The 21,531-nt window shown below is 39.0% G+C and overlaps 2 protein-coding genes across 3 annotated transcripts in view; one reads left to right on the forward strand and one right to left on the reverse strand.

Moving 5' to 3' along the window:
- PHC3 (polyhomeotic homolog 3) overlaps positions 1 to 21,531 on the forward strand; it is a 395,745-nt gene that overhangs the window by 148,759 nt on the left and 225,455 nt on the right. Inside the window, exon 16 of one of the 2 annotated variants that reach the window (XR_014175582.1) lies at positions 1,897 to 1,908. The exons of the other annotated variant lie outside the window; for it this stretch is intronic. The gene's annotated coding sequence lies outside the window, so the exon portion shown is untranslated. Of the gene's footprint in view, positions 1 to 1,896; positions 1,909 to 21,531 lie in introns of those variants that run through there. 2 annotated transcript variants of the gene reach the window in all.
- SEC62 (SEC62 homolog, preprotein translocation factor) overlaps positions 5,378 to 21,531 on the reverse strand; it is a 30,209-nt gene continuing 14,055 nt past the window's right edge. The window contains exons 3-8 of the mRNA XM_081955868.1: positions 20,278 to 20,383; positions 18,470 to 18,686; positions 16,938 to 17,030; positions 13,476 to 13,536; positions 10,594 to 10,713; positions 5,378 to 6,611 (exon numbers count right to left, since the gene is read on the reverse strand). Coding sequence (XP_081811994.1) covers positions 6,124 to 6,611; positions 10,594 to 10,713; positions 13,476 to 13,536; positions 16,938 to 17,030; positions 18,470 to 18,686; positions 20,278 to 20,383 — 1,085 coding nt within the window. The 3' untranslated portion in view covers positions 5,378 to 6,123. The remainder of the gene's footprint in view (positions 6,612 to 10,593; positions 10,714 to 13,475; positions 13,537 to 16,937; positions 17,031 to 18,469; positions 18,687 to 20,277; positions 20,384 to 21,531) is intronic.

Raw genomic sequence — 21,531 nt, forward strand, 5'->3', positions numbered from 1 at the left:
TTCTCCCCTTCAGCTCCAGGGGGGATGGCAATGAAGGCAGAATAATATTGCCTTTTACTCAACTGACCACATGGCATCTAAACTCAATCAAACCTGGATTCAAAACTCAGCAGCCTAGAGGGTTGCCCTTGCATGGGCCCATGTGAGTCTGGCAACCAATCAGAATACATTTCTTACACAGGAACAGGAAACAGATAGGTGGGGCAGAACAGATTATAAAAATCCCTGCAAGCCTTTCTTCAGCCCTTCTCTTCCCTTCTCTTCTTCTCCACCAACATTGAAGCATGTGATCACCTTTTCTGTTCAGGACTCAGGCCATGTGGTCCTGTCCACCATTAAACCATCTTTCCAAGCAGCCTCCATGTCTCCAGTGTCTTTTTTCCCCACTTGGAGCCGAACCCAGAAGGACATTTCTCCCAACATATCTGCCTAAAATGTATATAATACTCTGAGCCCCTCTTGCAGGGGGTGGCTATTCCTTACATGCATTTGTTTGTATGCTTTGAATATAGTTTTGTCACCCAGCCTTTACTACGGCCATAAATAAAAGCTGATACTTTTTTGCAAGCCTCGTCTCAAGTCTCTCTCTTTGGCATCTCGGGGAAAACAGCTGGAATTTTACAAGATATATGATACCAAGAGAAGAGAGATGGAAATTAAGAAACAGGATGATCCCTCCTCTAATCTGCACGTGGTACAAGTAGTTCTCAACTTACAACTGTGATTGAGCCTAGCCATTACAGTTGTAAATTGTGACGGTTGTAAAGCTAATTTAATATCACCAGAGCTGTTTTTCCTGACCTTTTTTTTTTGCAATGGTTGTTATGTGAACATTGCAGTCATTAAATGAAGCCCTTGTTCACCGTGGGCTGGCTTTGGCTGGAAACTGGAAGTAAACACAAGTTTCTGGCAAAAACTGTAGTAAATTGCAGTCACTGGCCAACACCTGCCTGTAGGCAGAGATGTAATGGGTGCAGGTCGAGGAGCATTGCATAATTGCGTGGTTTGCCTCATTTTGCACCCACGTCAAGCTTCAAAGTGTATTCATGTTGCTTTCACTTTTGCTGTTTCTCAGCTTGCCAACCAACTTGGGGGGGTGGGGGAGCGGGAAGGGGAATGTGAGTTTTAAACATCAAGCAATCAGCCCCTGAGAACCAAGGTCACTGCAGCAGGTGTTGGCCAAACTTCCAAGACATGTTCTCGCAACAATATTGTGACACTTAATTGGACAATGGACTCTGCACTAATAGAAGGGAGGCAGGATTCTATACTTTAATTATATCGAACTGTGCGGGAATTAGCCAGAGCTGGTTTTGCTTTCGTTCTGTGCTGAAATGATGTACTCAATAAAGTTTTGCATTAAGAGATTGGATCGTCTCAACAGTGCTTTCTGGGTTGGGTTTGTCAGTAGGAACTTTGACACCTACTGCAGCTTCCAAATGATCTTCAAGGGCAGCCCCACAGAAAAAGCATTACAGTAATCCATTAACATTTAAATGTTCTTTCTCAGCCTCAGACCCTCCGACTTCGTGATCAGTTTTTTCTCTCTGATCCGGAGCTGTTCGGATATCCTGCATTAGAATTCCTCTCATCCAGCACACACAGAAGGGTCCAAGTTGAGAAGTGAGTTACGAAAGGTGTACTTTATTTATTCATGATATAATGTGGACAGGATATGTGCGGGGGAACCTTTACCTTTTAGCTCACTGAGAGCCATCCTCATGTTGTGAGATGCAATGGGAAGATGCCTCTTTGAAGATAGCAGCCACTGCCAAAAATGAGGATATGTGCTCATTTAATAAACCCACCAATATTAACCTGAGTTCCCCAGGGCTGGGAAATCCTCGGAGTTAAAGTCCTCACATATTAAAGTTGTTAAGAAACACTGCCCTCAAGGAACAAAAAAACATCACAATTCTACATGTCCATATGCATGAATGTGGATATTCATGCTCTATTCTTGCTCTAAAATGGATGCAGGCAGGAGTCTTTACGAATTGGGAAACATTTAGATACCACCACAAAAATAAGAGAAGTGCCGGCAGCCTCTTGTGAAATGCATCCGAGAAAAATAGACAGATGTTACACTTTATAGGTTGGTCCCAACAGAGCAAAATAAAAATTACAAAATGTGTTTGTTAAGACGAGGAATTCAATGGATCTGTTACTGTTCCAGTTGTTTAAAAGACAGAGTGTATGCGACATTAAAAGATGGGGTGGCTCAGTGGGAAAGACACCGAGCTTGTCGATCAGAAAGGTCTGCAGTTCGAATCCCTAGCGCCACGTTACTTGTCCCAGCTTCTGCCAACCTAGCAGTTCGAAAGCACGTAAAAATGCAAGTAGAAAAATAGGAACCACCTTTGGTGGCAAGGTAATAGTGTTCTATGGGCCTTTGGAGTTTAGTCATGCCGGCCACGACTACGGAGACAACTTCGGACAGCGCTGGCTCTTCAGCTTTGAAACAGAGATGAGCACTGCCCCCTAGAGTTGGGAATGACTAGTACAGATGTGCAAGGGGAACTTTTTACCTTACCTATATGCTACATTAAATGTACAGCAGGAGCTACAGAGGTCTTGCAGTTGAAAAGCTATTTTCAACTATTCAGGCTAAATTGAGGAAACAAATATAACTGCCAGGTTCATGTGAATTAATGCCCTTCCATTATATCTAAGAAAATATTTTTTTTTAAAAGAGTTGTGAAAGTTTTGCTCCCCTGATGTGACATACGGACATTGCTTTCTACTTCCAGAAGTTGAATTGTACTTGTTTTATCATTCTCAACTACAGGTGGTCCTCAACCTAAGGCCACAACTGCGCCCAAAATTTATGTTGCCAAGTGAGAAATTTTTAAGTGATTTTTGCCCCATTTTACAACTTTTCTTGCCCGGTTTGTTAAGTGAATCACTGCAGCTATTAAACTAGTAAACTGGTTGTTAAATGAATCTGGCTTCTCCATGGACTTTGCTTGCCAGGAGGTCGCCCAAAGGGATCACGTGACCCTGGGACACTGCACCTGTCATAAATATGAACCGGTTGTCAAGCATCTGAATGACCATGGGGATCCTGCAATGGTCATAACTCTGAAAAATGGCCGTGTCCCTTTTTTAGTAACTTTAGTCACTAAGTGAACTTAGAACTACCTGTATAGGCAAATGCTTCAGCTGTAACATTTGATGTTTACAAGGAAACATCTTAGGAACAATTTCAGTCTGGATATGTTGTGGGACTGTGCTACAGCTTTGTCACCACTCTCATTGACTGGATGGTGTAGTTTCCATTCATGATTTAACACAGAGCCAAAATATTTGTATGTGCAGAACTGCAAAGGTTTGACGAGAATGATAGGTAGGCCTTGAGAATTACAGGTTGCAATAATGGTCACACAATGGGTGGATCATATGGCCGACCCAATTTTGGGGTCTTGCATCAGTCATAAGGGTGAACATGCTGGGCCGCGAAGCAAACCCGTTGTTCGCTGGGGAGCAGTTCTGCTGAAAATGAAGGGCTGGTTTTCTGCAAGTCTATCGTAAATTGCGGAATGGAGAGTTGGTCTTTTACAAAAAAGCCACTTGAAGAAACTAGAAACATTTGAAATGTGGATTTACAGGCGGCTGTTACGTTTAAGTTGGGTTGACAAAATCACAAATGGAGGTGGTGATAAGCCACCTGGGAAAGGAAATCACCAAAGCCACTAAAAAGCGAAAGTTATTATATTTTGGACGTGTGATGCGACACCCGGAAAAATATGGCATCCTTCACTTAATCCCCCAGAGAAAGATTGAAGGCAAATGAGGTCCAGGCAATAGAAGAACATCATGGCTTCAAAATTTAAGGGTTTGGTTTGGACAAAGCAGCCCTTTTTCGTGTGGTTTTTATTAAGAATAGGATCACCAACATGATCGCCAAAGTCCGATGACAGATATGCCACAAGAAGAATTGTAAAATGTGGTCATGTGACGGTCGGATGTTGCAAATGGCTATAAATACTGCCATGTTGTCAAGTGCCAGAAGTGCAGTGATGTGACTAATAATGGGGTTGGGTGGGTTTAAACCATCATTGGAACATTGGATCCGAGTAGCAAGTTCCCTTTGTCATAACTTCAGCTGGCCAATACGCGCAAGTCAAAGAGTACTTTTACAATCCAGAGCACTTGTTAAAGAACAGTCTGTATTTCCAAGCAAGAAAAGTTCTGATTGAAGGATAAAGGTATGAATTGCTTGGCATCTCCCCTCTAGCAAATACTTAGAGGTCTTGTTAAAACACAGAATGTGAACAGGTTTTGCAAGCACTTCCATCAGCTTTCTTAGTAAGTCACGAGGAAAACGATTATGCAAATAACAGTAGTTGGGAACACTGAATAAGCAGCCGTCGTCACTGCTGTGAATTTCTTCTGCCTACACTGAGCGGATATATAGAGACAGAAAGTACATGTCTTATATAAGTGTTTTTAAACAGCAGCCTAGGGGCAGAGTTGGGGTTTTCAGATGGGAAATCTATAAATAGCACTAAGACAAGTAACCAGAATACACGAGTGTCATAAAAATGCTACCAAGGTGAGTAAGAATTATGAAAAATATTTCTTTTCCCAGATGTTGGATGAAAAAAAAAGAGGTAATAAGAAAACCAGACCACATTTGTGAATGGTTTTTATCAATGCACACACAAAATGTATATATTTGCACAATCAGAAAAATTAACATCTTCAGTCTGAACACTGTTGATGGGGAGGGGAGGGGGAGGAAGCAGTTTAGTGGGAAAAAGGAGAGAGAGAGAGATCTGTTAAGTCAACCGCTGAAAAGGCAAGCAAATAACTAACATTATTGCCTGACAGTTTGATAGGAAAGTACTGAATCTGTATTCATAATTTCAGTTTCAGGCTGAAATTCAGTGATTCAGAGGAATGCTATAGAGCCTTAACTTTAAAAATGTTTATAGAACTAAACACACAATGGTCTCCCAAGTCAGTCAAATAAAATATGTGCAAGAGAAAGAGGCCAATCGAGCTCCTTCAAGATTTCAAGAAATTATTTGGTCTTGGTTATATCTTTTGTTGTTTTTTTAATCTTAAAACCTATTCTTCTGGTGAACACACTTTCATGGCAGTGTCAACTCATCAAATACAGTACTCTGTTGTTTCAAGACAGAAAGAAAAGATTAACATTAAGGCATTACACCGAGCTGCACTGTCTGCTTTTGAGAAATTAGAATCCGCTTAGTTAAACTTGAATACATGGAATGTTGGCACAGGAGCTGCTTGCTGTTGGATGCCACTCTCACCCATTCTTGAAATTGTCCTAACATACATACATTCTGAAATGGCTTTTAATTATACAAATTGAAAACTGGATAAAACTTCCAAATAATAAACTAACGGGTAAAATAGGGGTTTGCTTTATTTTTATGTTATGTACAGAATACATGTCTTGCACTATGATGGGGCAGGTCAAATCAACAGCTATAATCTCTAAATTATGCTGCTTTGTTTGCTTTTATTTTTAACCCGCTGGAGATGATGCGTTCCAAACCAAATGGACAGAACAGACTGGATTTCCTAAGTTGGTTGCACACAATTAAAAAGAGTCTTAAAAATCTACAGCCAAGTCAACAGTAATAATTTGTTGGTCTTAAGCAAAAAAGTTATCTTCTTGAACGAAAACATTCTAAAGTCTTACAGCTTTACGAAGATTAATAGCAGTTAAAGAGTAGAAGGAACTGAATAAAGTCTGTTGTAAGTACCAATCTGATGAATCGGCTGAGAATAAATGGAGAGTTTCTCATTCAAAATTACTGTGTTAAATTACTATTGCAGAAATGTTTACTCACTCAAAACATGCAATACCAAACTAATAAGAGAGCTATATTCCTCTATATGTTTGATGACTCCTCTAGACAGAGTTGCTACACTTGCGAATCTGTTGATAAGCATACATTATTTAAAACCGATAAACAAGTTAATAGTTTCCTTTAGTTTGCAAATCAAATTATGAACTATTTTATAAAGATGTTTGGCTAAGCTGTATACTTTCGCAAACGGGGAGAAATCGCTGTTAAAAGAGTGCACCAGCCAACATAGAAAATCCAATTGTTTCTGCACAAGATTCAGTCCCAAATGATAGCTGAATTATGACTGTTCATGTAAAGGTCTAGTTTCTTGCTCCTCCTCCTCCTCCTCCTCTTCTTCTTCCTCTTCTTCTTCACAATCCCCTTCATCAGTCTGCTGGTCAAGCTCCTCTTTTGTGATCATTTCAAAATCATTCCCATTGCCGCTACTGTGCTGCGACCGGTCATCTTCCCGCCTGTCACTGTCCGTATCCGAATTCCGCTCGCCTCCAGAACCTTCCGATCCAAAGCCTCCCTGGGCATCAGCTTTGACATCCTCGTCTTCCTTTTTCTCACTATCAGATTTCTCCTCACTGTCAGATTTTGTCTGCTTTTTGGGTTCTAGTCGCTCCTCTTTCTTTGAGTCAGCCTTTGGTCCTTTGTATTCGTGGGTGTAGAGGGGCCGGAACGAGTCAATGAAGCCGACGTCAGCAGTCAGGTTGGGTAGGAACCAGAAGTGATGTCTTCCTCCGGTTATCAGCCAGATGATAAGGAAGAGGATGCAACGGGCTGCAAGAAGGAAATGCCCAAATAAGTTGCTTTCAGAACACAGCTGCATTTATAGCAGTATACAGTAAACACCCCAAATGGAAAATAGAAGCAAAATCATTTTAGTTCAATCTATTTTTCTATTTCTCCCCTTTATAAACATGGCAAAGCGGTTTACAAAATACACACTATTAAACTGATGGCTGCCCTTAAATACTTTAATTATGTCATCTATAAAGTATCTCATCATCATCCCCCCGCCTCCCTGCTTCCAGCTGGGAGGTTTTCATTCTTGGATTTGGTGTAAGTGTTTCAACAGCAATAGTCCTTAGATTTATATACCGCTGCATCTATCTTATATACCACTTATATATGTATAGCATTTTCTGAGCGGTTTATAAATGTCAGCATATTGACTTAACAATCTAGGTCCTCATTTTATACGCCCTCAGAAGGATGGAAGGCTGAGTCAACTAGTCAGGATTGAACTCTTGGCAGTCGGCAGTGAATTAGCTTGCAATATTGCATTCTAATCAAATGTCTAGGGAGGCTCAGTCATCCAGGTCATGGTTGTTCCAAAGGTGCATTTTCAAAAGGCAACTAGAATTTCTTGTTCTTCTTTGAAGAATTTCGCTTCTCATCTTAGTCTTAGAAGCTTCTTCAGTTCTGCATTCTAACCACTGCGCCACCATGGCTCTGTTTTTCAGCTTTCAAGTCCCTATTTCTTTGGGCTAAATAATACCAAACAGTGAGAATATTATTTCTGTACAGGAACTACTGCTGAAAATTTGGCTTAGCAACTAGAGAAAAGTTGATTCCAAGTGCCTGAAAATTTAAAGACTTTCAAGGAAGAGAGCTTGTTCAGATCTTACCACGCGTATATTTACTATTCACCATTGTCCTATATATACATGTTTCCCGTACGGCCTAAATTTTATTATGAGTGAAAAGGGGTATTTCTATCTGATAAATAATTAACTATGTGCTAGACCAGTGATGGTGAACCTTTTTTGACTCACGTGCCATAAGAGGGGGGCGCAGGGTGGTGGTGCGCGGGCACACCCATAATGCAACGTGCGACCCCCCCAGTGCGCATGCGTGCATGAAAAGCGCCCCCCATTTTTTGCATGCTTTTTTCACCCACCCCAGGCTCCAAAGGCTTTATAGGAGCCTTGGGAGGGCGAAAACATCCTCCTCCGCCCCCCCTCCCCGAGGCGGAAGTGACTTCTGGTTTGCTCGTAGGGTTGTTTTTAGTCCCCCGGAGGATTCAGGGAAGCCTCCTGAAGGTCCCTGAAGCCTCCAGAGGGCTTACATCGACCCTACGAGCAAACCGGAATCTGTTTCCGAACATCCGGTTTGCCCATAGGGCCGTTTTTTTTGCGCTCCGGAGGCTTCAGGGAAGCTCCTGAAGCCTCCGGAGAGCCTCCAGGGGAGGCAGGGGAGGCTTTTTTCGCCCTTCCCAGGCTCCTATAAAGCCTATGGCGCCTGGGGAGGGGGAAAATGGCTTTTAAAAAGGCTTAACAACGCCTCGCGTGCCCTGACAAATGGCTCTGTGTGCCACCTGTGGTACACGTGCCATAGGTTCGCCATCCCGGTGCTAGACTGAGACATTATTGTTTAAAAAGATGTAAATGTAGATAAAATGGAAATAAAGTAATAAGATTACTTTCAAGAAAAAATTTTAAAGCAAGATTTTTTTTAATCCACTCTATAAAATATGGGTCAAAATCCGATCACTGCTTAATTCCTACTGATTTGGTCTATGAGCATATTAAATGTTAAATGTGAATGAATAAAAGAATAAAAAAGAATTTTAAAAAAGGAAAAAAATTCTGTCTGTTATGGGAAAGTTGATCAAGTGGAACTGATCTCTCAATAGGAGAAGGTTCCTCCCTCGCACATATGTGCTAGTCAGTCCCAACTCTAGGGGCGGTGCTCATCTCCGTTTCAAAGCTGAAGAGCCAGCACCGTCCGAAGATGTCTTCGTAGTCATGTGGCCGGCATGACTAAACACCGAAGGCCCACGGAACGCTGTTACCTTCCCACCAAAGGTGGTCCCTATTTTTTCTATTTGCATTTTTACGTGCTTTCGAATGGCTAGGTTGGCAGAAGCGGGGACAAGTAACGGGAGTTTACACCGTCTTAGCCACTGAGCCACCATGTCCCTACAATAGGAGAAGTAAGGTTTCTGCTTGGGGTTAGTCTGAGCATCTACTGATGTGAAGGGCACGGGGGGACATTGTCTCTGAATGCCAGGCCTGATACAGAAGGCAACCCAGGAAACATGTGCAATTGTCTCAATCTCTGTGTGTGAGCATGTCAAGTTGTTCTTCACAAAAGCTATTACTCAATTTCCCCTCCACCTACCAAAGCACAGATAGCCCTCGACCTATGTATTTGTTTAGTGACCGTCTGAAGTGCTGAAAAAAAGGGACTTAAGACTGGTCTTCGCACTTAACGACCGTCACAGCACTCCCATGACCATGTGATTGTGAATCAGGTGCTTGGCAATTAGATTGCATTACGATGGTTCAGCTCCCGGGCTCATGTGATTTCCATGTGTGATCTTCCCACTGGCTTCTAGCAAGCAAAGTCAATGGGGGTACTGGCAGGGAGGGTTGCAAATTGCAATGATATAGTGGCTGGCTTAACACGTGCAGCATTTAATGAATTTGTTATTAATTCCAATTGTGGTCTTAACTTGAGGACTACTCCTAGGTCTTAAATCTCATCTTGGAGGGAAAGAGGATATTCTAGAGGAATTCGGTACAAGGTGTCAGCAAAAGCAGTTCAACATGAAGGTAAATATTTGGATCCATCACTTTGTAAGTCTGAACTGAATACTCTTTGCTCTTTGTGCCATGGTGGCGCAGTAGTTAGAACGCAGTACTGCAGGCTACTTCGGCTGCCTGCAGTTCGAGTCTCACCGGCTCAAGGTTGAACTCAGCTTTCCATCCTTCTGAGGTGGGTAAAATGAAGACCCAGATTGTTGGGAGCAATATGCTGACTCTGTAAACCGCTTAAGGAGGGCTGTAAAGCACTGTGAAGCAGTATATTTGTCTGCAATTGCTAATGCCTAAGTAACTAGAATGATCCGTGATCTCAGAGAAGCACGTTTTACTGATTTTTGTCTGTTTTGCTATATTTAAGGTCTACTTTTCTAAATCTGCATACTGCAATGACTTGATCAATAAACAGATTTTAAAAAATAACAAAAAAAGCAACTGGAATTGTTTCCCCTTCTGCTTCCCCCATCCCCCAGTACCAATAGATTTTTACATCTAGTTGTACTTTAATGCCAAGTATAGATTCCATTTAAATTGATCCACAGAGATTTGTTTTTGAGCTCAAATAAATTCAAATATCGAAACGAAGCAGGTAATTGCTACAGGACTGTATCGTTACCCCCAACCTCATCCCTGGAGGTGGTTGAAATAAAGAGATACTTCAGAATGATGAATAGAGAACAGAGAATATTATAGATGGATTTGCAAGCCACTATCTAGCCCAGAGGTCTTCAAACTTGGCAACTTTAAGGCTTGTGGACTTCAACTCCCAAAATTCTGGGAGTTGAAATCCACAAGTCTTAAAGTTGCCAAGTTTGGGGACCCCTGATCTAGCCCCTAAGCCATGCCAGACCAGACACTTTTTATGCTGTCTCAGTACAGCTAATTGATAACAAGAGAGGAAAAAGGTTAAAAAAAAAATCCTAGGACAGCAGCAAAGCTAATAGAAGAATATTATGCCCGGTTCCTAAAAAAAGTCATGGTTGCAAAAGCAATCAAGTCCTCTCTCGGGACTGGTGCACTTAGTTTATCCCATGAGACAGAAAAAGCAACTGGCATATCCGAATTACTTTATATAGCTCAAAAGCAGCTCATTTGCAGCCAGCTCAATGCTGACATACAGTGGCCATTGAAGAAATATGCAGACCGGACACTTTTAAGAGGTTGAAAAAATGGTCAAGATGGGCCATGGAAAGAGAAACAAACCAACAACTTACCAACTGCCAGGAGGAGGATGCTTGCCACAAAACAGCCGGCACCTACACTCAAATAATAAACTCCCACACGCATCTCTGCAGGCCACAGTGGGAACAGAGTGGCAGCTATAACAGCAGTCACTGTTAAAAGATAGATAGATAGATAGATAGTTATGGATATATATATATATGTATGTATGTATGTATGTGTATGTGTATGTATATATCTATATCTATATATGTATGTATGTATGTGTATGTATATATATACACACACACATACATATACATACACACACACACACACACATATATTTTCTCATAGATTTTCACGGGTATAGATATGCTGGTTTTGTTGTATTTGAGTCTTTTCCCGTGTAAGATTGAGATTGTCTTGGCAACGTTTCAGCGAGGTCTCACTCGCCGTCTTCAGGCTGGGTTTTGGGCTTCAGGCCCAAATACACACACACACACCATATTTTTCAGAGTATAAGACGCACCAAGGTTTTGAAGAGGCAAATTTAAAAAAAAAACTTTTTGCACTCTGCAGACCTCTTAAAAACGGTCCTTTTTTTGCCAGAAGAAGGGCATGAATAGTCTTTAGGAGGCTTATAGAGTGCTCTTGGGGGGCTGGGGGGGGGGGGGAATTGAGCAAAAAACGGTGGCTCCTAAAAGCTGTGCACGGCCATTTTAGTGAAGGGGGTGGGGTTTCGGGAGGCAAAAAATGCTGTATTCAGTGTATAAGACGCACCCAGATTTTCAGCCTCTTTTTTGAGGGAAAAAAGTGTGTCTTATACTCCGAAAAATACAGTATATATACATGAGAATTACTGAGCAATTTAAAACTGGTTTTGGATGTTTAGCTTTCAGTCTCATTGGTTACTGTATATCTATCAAGGATGTTCAGGAACATGCTATTGTGGCTGTTTTTAACCCGGAACATCTATTGTGTTATTTGCTTTTATTTGCACAGGAAATAAAATCTTAGGACCGCACAATGGCTTTCAAATAGTCAATGAGGTGTTGTTTCCTTTTTTTTTTTCTTTTCAATGGGATTGGACCAACAGATCTTTGTGGAAAAATGATCTCTCAGAACCAACAAGACCACTCTAATGATTAGAAGCAAGAACACCATTTTGTTCATTTTTCCTGGACCTCAGTTTATTTACTTATGTATTCAATTACTATAACTGGTATAAAGTTCTGTAAAAAAGAAATTGCCCTTTGTTCTGAATTTTTGCATATGTTCACTTCTGTAGGGAGGGAGGGAGATGGATGGAGATGGATGGATGGATGGATGGATGGATGGATGGATGGATGGATGGAGATAGATAGATATAGATATGAATGGAGATGGATGGATGGAGATAGATAGATAGATAGATAGATATGAATGGAGATGGATGGATGGAGACAGATAGATAGGCAGACAGATAGATGATAGATAGATAGTCTGACTGAAAAAAGGTATCAACTTTCCTTCATTTATTTCCTCCGTAAAATCAATCACTTGACGAGCAAGTGTGCAAACCTAACTGTCTCCTTAGATTCAGTAACTGGTTGTGCCATCTTTAGTTGCAATAATTGCAAACACTTCCAGTAATCGGTTACGCAATTCACCGTGGAGGAATTCTGGCCTATTCTTCACTGGTGAATTGTTTTAACTCGGTAATGCTGAGGGATTGTTTGTATGCACTGCTCATTTTGTGACTGGACCAACATTTCTAGTTATGGGCCTTTAGAATCTATGGGTGAAAATTTCATTGCAATGAGGGCAGCTTAAGTATCTAACCTTTAAATAGAGGTCTGACTCTGATTGTTTAAAGATGTACTCACTCAACGGGCCTTAATTATCTCTTTAATTGAACCAATTATTTTGCCACAGACACCATTTGCATTTTGGGTAATTTTCTTCAAGCAATAAATGAAACCAGCACCACATGTTGGTATTTTATACACTCATTATATCCTCAGGAAACTCTGAAAATATTCTGGGACAAAGTCACACAAAAATTCAGAAAGTCTGAATGGGGAAAATACTTTTACGCATACTTTTGGAATAGTTTAGAACTTGGGGGAAAATGATCTAGCTCCACACTAATTTCTTTCATATTAATAACATTCACATTCTTTAGAAGCATCAGAAACCATATTCCATAAGTATATTGTGGGTGGCATTCATGCAATCATCTCACTTTTCTAAGATTACAGAACATCTTTGAAAATTGATAGAGAGAGACAAGGTTGCTATTGTCCATATTCCATTGCAATATCAACCTTGTAATTATAGACTATAGGTGTAAGGCTTGAAATGGAACAATTCTCACCCGTGTCCTTAACATGAAGCAATTCTGAAAAGTGGAAAAGTGGTTTGGCAAAGGTGCTGTGATAATTTTTTTCCTAAAATAGCAGTGTTACATGCATATGTTAATTATTATTTATGTAACTAAGCAGCTAGGCTACTTAACAGAATTCCTCACATCTGACGAATCTGGTTAGAAGAAACTCTTGCTGCATTTAGATAGTTCTAGTTTACTTGTCATCACACTAGAATGGTCTTTTGAAAATGTGATTTGGCACAAACTAAAAATCACAAAACTGGGGTATACAATTACTAGCTCTACTATACCGCAATATTCCAACAACTTCAAAACAATATTTCATATTCTAGTATTTAACTGAGACTCTTAAAAAAGGTTACTACCAACTTATGTAGGGTTCCCCCCCTCCCCTCTTGTTCTTTACTAGTTCTGGGATTCTGAAGCAGGTGGTACAACACAGTTTTGATGAATCAAGTAAACACTTTAAAAAATGGCCCTTGGGAAAGACACAGATGTGTTAAGAAACAGACAGCTTGTTTATAAGTTTGGATATTTAACTCATTAGTGCTCCTTCTGACTCACCAAGTATGAGGCCCATTGCAAATGTTTTAAAATGAACAGGGTCATAGATCCATACATATACCTGAAAGGAGAATGTTGATGCAAAAATTAAACCAGATCTAGAAAGGTAAAGAATATAGCTTATGAGAAAGCTAACTGAATATTATATATCATTTTCTAGCATTAATTTTGATAATTTCTAGCATGGTACAGAAAGACACAAGAAAAATTCTTCTGGACAAGACCAAATTTCAATTTAATCAAGTGCTCTGTTTTCCATGGGAAAATATCATTTCAGTGTCAACCAACATATATGAATTATTTGGATTACATAAATCTAACTAGGCTGTAGCAAGCTGTTGGAGATTCTGTTCAAACAGGATAAAATTCAAACTAACTAAATCTAAGTTAGGTAAACAAGAAAACCTCTTCCTTCAGCTTCATATATAAGAAGATTTATACCGATCCGGATTTTTCAGGAAAGAGACATTATTATTGATAATATTGAAAACATAAACTAAGGGTGAATTTATAGGAAGTGATCCATATATTTAAAAAGCCAGACTCATAATGCCACTACATAGATGGATATTGTGCACTATTCTGCTTGGCCATGCGGAAAACATAATCATGAGGTTCCAGTTTATCTTGGAGCACTTTATAAAGGCAATGAAGGGGAAACAACCAATTAAGAAGGGGAGAGATAAAAATCTGTAAAACTAGGGATGCAGTATCAAAAAAGCATTTTTTTCTCCTTTCACAGTACTGAAAGAGTTAGCCAACGGAGCAGAAATAGATTCAAGGCAAAGAAAAATAATCAAATCAGAAACAGCATGTATTAAAGTGGTATCAGATGTATTCATGAAGAATGTAAATTCATATTAATAACAATAGCAGATTCAGAGACTTTAAACATCTGAATACCAGTTCTAAGAAGTCAAATTGAAAAGTTTCTTTCTCTGGGTCAATTTCCTCAAATCAAGCTCTGAAGCTGGTAACAGCTTTTAGTTAAAACTGGACAGCCACAATTCCTCACATTTATTGTAGCATTACAAAAAACGCATTGAGCAATAAACGGAAAAACACATGCAACAATGAGTGTACCCCGATTGAAGAAAATGTGATAACCTATCACTATGATAGATCCAGTAACCTGCAAAACATGGAAAAAGAATTCCATAGCTCTCCTCTGCAATTCTGGGACAGATGCCTATGTGTGCTTTCAGCATGCACTGAAACACTGCACTGCCTTAAATACTATGAATGCAATTCAAGCTGGAGAAAAAAATGTTTAAGCAAAGAGAAATTTAGCAAAAACTAAATTGCAACAACTTCCTAACTATAAATTTTACTTTACAAATATAAAAGTATATTTAGGAGATTACAATTGGGAATATCAGCGTACTGTTCTAACACCATTATCTACCAAAGACTGTATTACCAATTACCAAAATTCTGCCAAACAGAAATAATATTGTAATGGCTTCTTCATATACACCCATTTCCTGCAGTTAGTGTTACTCCTAGAAATATTAAATAGACCATACTTTATTTATTTGACTTATACCATTGGCTATAAGACAGATTCTTGGCAATTACACAATTAGTATGCAATGAAATATGCACATTTTAAAGGCTCAATAAAATAAACATTAAACATAAAACACATAAAATTATCTATATCTATCATTTACATGTATGATTAAGTACATATCCCGAAAGTTATGTGTTAAAACACAGGGATATATATATAAAGGTTGAAAAACTAGTCATAATTGAATTCTTTTCAATTTTCATAATATTATACTTTTGTTGTTTATTTTTATTGTTTTATTCCTTTGCTATTGTTATCTTTACATTTTCCCCCTTTTATTGTTGTAAGCCACCCAGAGTGGCCCCTTGGTGTGATGGGCAGCAAATATATTTAATAAATAAATAACAAATAAGCAAGTTGAGTAGAATGGATAATTATTTCAGTTTTGCACACAATACAGGATTAGGATTATTAATATTTACTGAAAAAAATAATTTTAGGGTTTTTTTAAAAAACGAGATGCCTATAGGCCAGCGATGGCAAACCTTTTTTGGCTCGCATGCCATAAGTGGGGGGAGCACAGGGGGGTCGTGTGCAGGCATGCCACACCGATAATGCAATGTGCGAACCCCCCAGTGCGCATGCGCACACTACAGGCGCGACCCCCCATTTTTGCATGCTTTTTTCGCCCTCCCCAGGCTCCTGAGGCTTTATAGAAGCATGGGGAGGGCGAAAACAGCCTCCCCCGCCCCCCAGAAGCCCTCCGGAGGCTTCAGGGACCTTCTGGAGGCTTCCCTGAAGCCTCCGAAGCAGTCAAAACGACTCTCCGAGCAAACCGGAAGTCACTTCCTGTTTGCTTGGAGGGTCGTTTTAAGTGCTCCGAAGGCTTCAGGGACCTTCAAGAGGTTTCCCTGAAGCCTCCGGAGCAGTCAAAACGACCCTCCAAGCAAACAGGAAGTCCGTTCCTGAACTTCCAGTTTGCCCGTAGGGCTGGTTTTTTGCGCTCCGGAGGCTTCAGGGAAGTTCGTGAAGCCTCCGGAGGGCCTCCGGGGGGGGGGAGGGGGGGAGGCTGGAGCCTGGAGAGGGCTTTAAAAAAGGGTGAATTCAGCTGGCCAGCGCGCACATGCACGCTGGCCAGCTGACAGGGCAGCGCCTCGCGTGCCCTGACAAATGGCTCCGTGTGCCACCTGTGGCACGCATGCCATAGGTTCGCCATCACTGCTATAGGCATTCTGGGAAGCACATGACAGGTTATTAGTGTGCATATTCAATTTTGTTGTTATCATGAAAATGTAAACATTTGGCTTTAAAACTTGTCTAATGAACATGTTAAACTTATGGTTGATGTAATATAATTTTAAGAATTTGACAAAATTATTCCTGAAAATACAACTTTTTATATCCACTGAACTGTACCTAGGTTTTTTTTTTACTGACATAGAATTCATCTTTATATTTATGCACAGTCTGCTATAATAATATCTTGTGCAGTGACATGTAGGGTCTTGCAACAGATAAGGGGTCAACAGCAACATTGGTAATCTAGCTCAACACCTGTAGCAAATAATTGCCTACTGCTTTCATATTATTATCTATTATATTTTTATACAGTACTCTTTATTGTCTAGCTGTGTTACCATTCATAGACTAATGTAAGACTGTAGGCCTGAATAAAGAATTTATTTATTCACATAGAACCATGGCTTCCAGTTTCACCTGCTACTTATTAATCTGATACTAGCACATCAAGAAGAATCCAATTATACTAGAGAATCCACCATATTTTATATAGATTTTGAACACCAATCCCTAACTCTTAGGGTGACACTTTTCATCTAGATTACAACCTTGCAATTTCCAGAAGTTTTCTCACTGCAATGGTTTTTTTTAGATCAGCTAAAATTAATTAAATGCCAACAAACATTACAGTTTCAGAAGAGATATCATACCTCATTTCCATCCAGAAAGACTTGATCTTCATGAGGCTCAAGTTTAAATTTTCTCTTTGTCTCTTTCTTCTTAGGTGTCCCAGGGGTCTCATCCTAACAATATATAATGGGAACATGAAGAATGAAATAGAATTCATAAGTGTATTTCTAGTAATTATTCAAATTATTTTAGACATATAAAAAGCCCTTTTTCATTTCTGTTAATTTCTATTAATTACGGTATTTATCTGAAACACCTAACTTCAGGAGAAAAATTGGATTCTTTCTGCTATGATATCTTTAAAATTAGATGCCTTTAAATTCATAATTTCCCACTTCATTTGCTCTACACAGATCAAGGAACATAATCTTAGTTAAAAATAAATATTAGATATTTACTATGCAATCTTAATCTTATTTTAAAGATTAAGATCTTTAAGGTCTCAAATATTAATATTAGATATTTGCTATGCAATCAGGTACCCATTGATTGTTCTGCCCACTGAGTCTCTTTTTTTCCTTAGAACACAAAGTTACACAGTATAGTGAACTCTTGTTAATTGACTATCTTTATTAAACCACGACTCAAACTGCATTCTTTTGAAACAACAGACTATGCACACTGGAGCAAAATTTGAAACAGCTCAAATGTTTTGTTCTGATCTGAAAACAAGGCTTTCAAAGCATTCATTCTGTATGACATGCTTTTGATAATCAAAATGGATGTTTTCTAAGACTGGAATGCTTGAAACATTATCACTCAAAACTGCCCAGTTTTGTTCCAAGATCATGCTATAATTTTGTTTCAAACAGAGAACACTCAAAATGGCTGTTTCAAACTCATTTTGCCTAAATCTACTATGAAATCTCTCCCTACTATATATTACCAACCACCTTTAAAAAATGGGTAACTAGCACTACTGATGAGGATCACTTAAAGCAGAGACGGAGAAACTTGGTCAACAAGATGTCTTGAATTTATTGTTATTTTTGAAGATACGTTATCAGTGATTCGAGTTTCTTTTAAGTACTGTAACAAACAGGTTGAGTCAAGATTTAAACAATATTGCCTGGGTAGATTATCTTTTAGTGAAATTTAGGAAATTTCAACTAATACAAGATTCTGCTGTTAATACACAGGTAGGGCGGTTGACGTTTCATTACACTACACCAATTTTTCATAGTTATACTGGTTAACAAGCAGGTATGAAATGTACCATCATAGAATATACCACCTCAGAATGGCCTGTCTAAATGCCCCTAAAATAGATCACCCAGTATAATCAGAGATGGTCTAATGAGTGATCAGAAAATGCCATAAAATAAAATTTTGCACATCTCTGTAAGTTAACCCTTTTTTTTTTCAGGCTCACATTTGCCATGATGTTGCAAATGTTTCGAGCTCCAAATAGTGCTTTCAAAAAATAAACTACTACATGTACTTGAAAAGGAATGGTAATTTTTATGTGTTTTAAAATTAAGGTTCCATCTTAACTAAATAAATTTCTTCTAGTACAGCTTGATCTCAGCTGAGCGTGGGGAACTGCACTCACCTTCTTGCTTTCTTCTTTTTCACCATCCTTCTTTTTTTCTTTTTCTTTTTTAGCCTTTTCTTCTTTTCCATTATCTTTTTTGCTCTTCTTCTCATCTTCCTTTCCACTCTCAGTCTTTCCTTTCTCTTTCTCTTTTTCCTTTTCTTTCTTTATGTCCTTGTCCGGTTTCATTTTCATCACTTTTAGTGCTCGGTGAAAGAACTGTTTCTTTAGGAGTCTTTAAAGAGAATTAAAAATGCCTTTTATTTGACAGATAATATACAATGGAATTATACGGGACTGTAGCTTTTGAAATGCAACTATGACCAAGCAAACTGCTGGTTTTAATTACTATTTCTCTTGACGGATTCTCTAAAATGTAGTAAACCACACATATCCTTCAAAATCATTAAAAAACAGTATTTGGAAAAGATTTTGAGCTTGGCTCCATATAGAACTATTTTATAAATCATCTTGGAAATGTGATTAACAAAAGATCTAAAAATGTATCTATCTTTCTTTCTATAGTCATACATTTACAACATTCACATTTCCAACTGGTTACTTTTTTACAATAAATATGTAAGTGTATAAAGGGATGCGGTGGCTCAGTGGCTAAGATGCTGAGCTTGTCGATCAGAAAGATCGGCAGTTTGGCAGTTCAAATCCCTAGTGCTGCGTAACGGAGTGAGCTCCCGTTACTTGTCCCAGCTTCTGCCAACCTAGCTGTTCGAAAGCATGTAAAAATGCAAGTAGAAAAATATGGATCAACTTTGGTGGGAAGGTAACAGCGTTCTGTGCACTTCGGCTTTTAGTCATGCTAGCCATATGACCACGGAGACGTCTTCGGACAGCGCTGGCTCTTCAGTTTTGAACCGGAGATGTGCATCGCTCCCTAGAGTCGGAACGACTAGCACGCATGGGAACCTTTACCTTTATGTATGTGTATTATTAATTACATGTATAGGGTCATCAACATTTTACAATGGTCCTATTTTGACAATCTACCCTACCTAATCCAAGAGCAAAGGAATTCCTCATACAATGTGATGATAAAAACCAGTTTCTTCAACATTGTCCTTTATGAACAGTTCCTTTTACTTCTACAAAGCATAAACATTTAAGTAACAGTTTACTGAATACCTTTTCTTCAACTTGTATAATATCTAAAAACTCTGACTTTGGGATGCAGTTACCAATTTAAGAGTATCAAGTGCGTTATTTCTACAACCATAACCATTTTCCTAACTTAACTGAGCATAGTATAATTAAAAACAGATTTCAATTAGTCCGTTCTAACACACTCTGGATTAAATTCAAACATGCCTGCCCAAAGGTGCTATTGAAGGAGCAAAGTTTTATAAACCCAACTTTTCTCTTTGGAGGATTCCCCAAAGCTATCCTGGTGAGTCAAGGGGAAACTGAAAATGAAGACTGGGAGCTGCAGGCAAAAAAAAAGCGATGGAAGTCACCCGTTTCATCTCATCCGGCACGAACCAGCACACATATTTTGCTGAAGGATCTTTTGTGTACTGTTATCTAGATGTATTTTCTTTCATTCAATTGTGTCCAATTGCTTGGACATTGCCCTGCAATGTAACTGCTTGCAAGGTAAGGTGTTTGCCATTGTCATCTTTTCTAGAGTTGAAGGAATGACCGGCCCAATGTCACCTAGCTGCCTTTGTGTAAAGTGGGACTAGAACTCATAATTTCCTGATTTCTGGCTTATGCCTTAACACTAACTAGCTCTCACTATATTTATATTTATACATGTATATTTAGCAACATTCACAACATTTGCAATAACTTTCAAATACCAGGATACTTACCTGTTACAATAATCCACTACCGACTCTCGAGTTGTAAACAGAGCTTCTTCTCCTTTCTTGGCTTTTGCCCACTTAGAATCCAAAAGGCAATCCACAGCTTTGGAAGCTAATTGAGAGAGACAGAAAACTTTCAAAAGAGCGCTGAGCATAAAAATGTGGTTGACCTTTAAGGTTATTTGATCCCAGTGCATGAGTTGGGCCAGCACTGAGAGGCTTTCACTTAGAAACTGCTAAATTAGGCTAGTGACACTATGGGGAATAACTAGTATTTGCCACATTTTGTCTTGAACTAAAAATTAGAGATATCAAAAATATGTAAAAACTTGGCTGGCATGTGTCAAGTCCCCCCCCCCCATATCAGAAAAGAATCATCCACGCAAATTAAAAAGGGGTAGTAAATGAAATATTTTTTTAAAAAAATACAGGGGGAATGGATGTCTGTTAAAGCGGAATGTCTATTAAATGGAAGAGATTTTTTTTTGTATTTGTCGAATACAAATTTTGACAAATTAACTAAAATATTTGATACCTTTTAGGAATGACACAAAAACAGAAATGCTCTGTGAATAGAGGCTATTATGTTCAAAGTCCAAACAATTTAACATAGTTCCATTATCAAGCTTTTGATAACGACGCTCCACCAAGCAGCTGGAGCATCGTGAGCAGTACCGGTTGTAACAGGATCCAGAACCCACTACTGGTGTGTGTGTGCGTATGTGTGTAACAAAAAATAATGGACTTGTTACAAAAGAATTCTAGGTACAGGTAATGCTCAAAGGTAAGACCTATTTATAGTAAAATCATGTTTTAAATTCTTCTGTCTTTTTCTCCATCTGTGACATGCAATGAGTATTAAGCAACTCTCGTTTGGGCAGAAGGAGCATTTTACATCTTTCCTTTGTTTTGTTAATCAACTACAGGTGGTCCTCAACTTACAACTACAATTGAGCCCATTTATGTCGCTAAGTGAAACATTTGTTGAGTAAATTTTGATCAATTTTACGACTGTTTTTGACACTGTTGTTAAGCGAATCCTTGCAGTTGGTAAATTAGTAACATGGTGGTGAAGTGAATCTGGCTTTTCTGTCGACTTTGCTTGTCAGAAGGTTGCAAAAAGTTGATCACATGATCCAGGAGACGTGTGAAAAAATGGTCATAAGTTACTTTTTTCAGCATCATAACATCATACAGTCACTAAGTGAAGTATTGTCAGTCGAGACTACCTGTAATCTGGTTTAAACTGTTCCTCTGGCT

Source organism: Natrix helvetica (genome assembly GCF_964273705.1).
Source record: "Natrix helvetica genome assembly, chromosome: 5".
Lineage (NCBI taxonomy): Eukaryota > Metazoa > Chordata > Lepidosauria > Squamata > Natricidae > Natrix > Natrix helvetica.